The 2869-nt window shown below is 49.3% G+C and overlaps 1 protein-coding gene across 1 annotated transcript; it reads right to left on the bottom strand.

The window, feature by feature from the left end:
* Nucleotides 1-279: 279 nt before the first annotated feature.
* On the bottom strand, nt 280-1977 carry LOC119352388 (isocitrate dehydrogenase [NAD] catalytic subunit 5, mitochondrial-like). Its single transcript, XM_037619043.1, has 2 exons — nt 1852-1977; nt 280-1575 (listed from the first exon to the last, which is right to left on the bottom strand). Exon 2 carries the CDS (start codon nt 1551-1553, stop codon nt 465-467), a length of 1089 nt encoding a protein of 362 aa, XP_037474940.1. The 5' UTR covers nt 1554-1575; nt 1852-1977; the 3' UTR covers nt 280-464.
* Nucleotides 1978-2869: the final 892 nt, after the last annotated feature.

Genomic DNA, 2869 nt, shown 5'->3' with positions numbered 1-2869 from the left:
AAGTTCAGTACTCGACACATACGCCTGGCTAACGAACTATTCTTTGCTTTGGAAATCTATATATAAGTGGATGCAAGACGAGAGGAAGGATAGGATACGGTTTGGTGATTCACTAGGAGAACGTAGGAGGGCATTAGAGAGCAGGCTTGATCTGGCCGCAATGTCTGCCAGACACGACAACAACCGCATGGCACCAAAATCACACTTAAGAGAGGGGAACAGCAGTAGAGGTAACAGATCGAAACCCAGTTCTTCAACAACTTGAACGAACAAACTATATGCGCTGATGCTGCCAATCAATGATTATTATGGACGACCTTGACTACAAAGTTGGTAAAACTTTTCCAAAAACAAGGAATGTGACGATTATTCTTCGACGGTCTTAACTAAACCGTGCCAAATATGATAGCAAACAAAATTTGGGGAATAAAAAAGAGAAAGAAAGAGCAAGAGGTGGTGCTCAATCAGATATGACCGCAAACTGCTTTTGTGTAGTCTGATGTCGACGACTTGCCACCAAGATCAGCCGTCCTGTACTTGCCGTCGGCGATGGTGCGGAGGATGGCATTGTGGATGCGGTCTGCCTGGTCGTTGAAACGCAGGTGGCGCAGCATCATGACAGCACTCAGCATAAGAGCAGTCGGGTTTGCGAGGTTCTTGCCCGAGATATCAGGGGCAGAGCCATGAACAGCCTCTGCCAGACAAATGCCGCCTTCACCAATGTTGCAGCTCGGAGTCAAGCCCAGGCCTCCGATCAAACCAGCGGACAGATCACTGATAATGTCGCCGTACAGATTCGGCATCACCAGCACATCATACGTGCCAGGGTCCTTGACGAGCTCCATGCAGCAGTTGTCGATGACGACCTCCTCGTACTTGATCTCAGGGTACTTGGCGGCCACCTCGCGGCAGCACTGGAGGAAGAGCCCGTCTGTCTTCCTCATGATGTTGGCCTTGTGTATCGCCGAGACCCTCTCCCTGCCGTTGGCCTTGGCGTAGTGGAAGGCGTACTCCGCGACCCTCAGGCTCGCCTGGCGGGTGATGATCTTCAGGCTTTCAACGACGCCCTTCACGACCTGATGCTCGAGGCCGCTGTACTCCCCTTCAGTGTTTTCACGGATTGTCACCAGGTTCACATCATCGTATCTGGTCTTGTACCCCGGGAGGCTGTTGCAAGGCCTGACATTGGCGTAGAGCCCAAGCTCCTTCCTCAGCGTGAGATTCAGCGAACGGTGGCCTTTTCCGATGGGTGTGGCCATGGGGCCTTTCAAGCCAACCTTGTTCCTGCGCACCGACTCGAGGCTTTCCCATGTCAAGAAGCTCTGTGTTCTGGGATCAACCTCCGTGCCCACATAATGCTCTTCCCATTCAATTGGCACGCCTGCAACGTTGATCACCTGCTTCACCGACTCGGCGATCTCCGGCCCGATGCCATCGCCGGGAAAGAGGGTCGCGCGGATGGCCTCCGTGGACGTGGAGAAGGAGGACGCCCCGACGCACCGGCCCGTCGCCCGCGGCAGAACGACCCCCTGAAGCAGCCTCCGCATTGCCATGCCTCCTATCCACGGAACGACTCTGAAACAGGCAAACAAGCAAAAACAACAATCAAACGACCTAGCTAGACTCCAGATTTCTAGGCGAATTTCCACATACTCGATCGAACTGGATAGAATAAACGCGCATCATGCATGCATCGATAATCATCGATCGGCTAATAGGGCACGGAAGACCACGCCCCATGGTCCCCGATCGGAACCGCGGAAAAAATAATTCGTTCTATTTTTGCCAAGGAAACAGTGACATTGAGAGGAGGGAGGCCGGATCGAGGGAAAGCGACGGTGAGGAACGTACCGGAAGGAGATTCGCGGCGAGTGTCAACGGCGGCGGAGGCGGATGGGATCCTGCTCCTGCGGCCGACGATGAGAGGGAGGGAGGGAAGGGATGAGAGAGACGGCTAGGGTTATTTATGGATGGCTACAACAGATAAATCTTCTCGACTCATGTTTTTGTCCAAGTGCGTTTCATCGTGATCATGTTTCTTTAGGCAATCCAACGTGATCGTGCAAGCCTATCAAACTGGGCTTTTAGGTCAAGAGATACAGCCCACAAACACAAAGACGGCCCTAAGCAAAAGAGAAATGTTTCCTAGGCAACTAGTTGAGGAGGGCTCCTTCGGGAGCCACCCAACAATCACTTGGGAGTGGGCCCTGGGCGCTCCCTCCGGATTTTATTTTATTTACATTTTTCTGCACGCGGTTTTGGCTTTTTAGATGGTTTTTCGGGGTTTTCGGCTCTTCGTTTTTCACCGGTCTTTCTTAGCTTCTCGGAAAAAATTGCGCAAAAAAACGCGTTTTTCCCTTCGGGAGCCATGGATTTGCTTCCGCGAGAAGCAAGCTCGAAAAGGGAAAAAACGTGCTCCTTTTGAAGCGCACACGAGGATCCACCTAGGATTCAAACCTAGGTCTCCTGGGTGAGTAGTAGCAAAGCTAACCACCGGGTAAGCACCACATTCGTGTTGATTACTAGGGCACAACCTGCTTATAGGGAAAAAGAGCTAGTCTTTCATCATTTTTTCCAGGTTTTTTGTTGTTTGTTTTCCTATGTTTTCATCGGTTTTTCTTTGTCTCTTTCCCCATTTTTACTGTTTTTTCTTTCCTTTCTCCATTTTCTTCTGTTTTATTCGGTTTTCATCGGGGTTTTTCATTTCGTGTATCTTTTCTTTTTCTACTACGTTTCTCTGTTATTTTTTAATTTTTCTTCGGTTCTATTTTCCATTTTACTTTTTTTTTTGGTTTAATCTTGTTTCTTTTTCTGTCTTAATTTTTTTTTCATTCTACATTGTTTGTATATGTCAAAATCATTTTTAATA

This window comes from Triticum dicoccoides, chromosome 2A (genome assembly GCF_002162155.2).
Source record: "Triticum dicoccoides isolate Atlit2015 ecotype Zavitan chromosome 2A, WEW_v2.0, whole genome shotgun sequence".
NCBI classification, from domain to species: Eukaryota; Viridiplantae; Streptophyta; class Magnoliopsida; order Poales; family Poaceae; genus Triticum; species Triticum dicoccoides.
The sequence above is the reverse complement of the archived record's forward strand: the minus strand, read 5'-3'. Positions and strand labels throughout refer to the sequence as shown.

Coding starts and splice junctions, on each gene's coding strand:
- LOC119352388 (XM_037619043.1), bottom strand. CDS start 1,553: ATGGCAATGCGGAGGCTGCTTCAGGGGGTCGTTCTGCCGCGGGCGACG.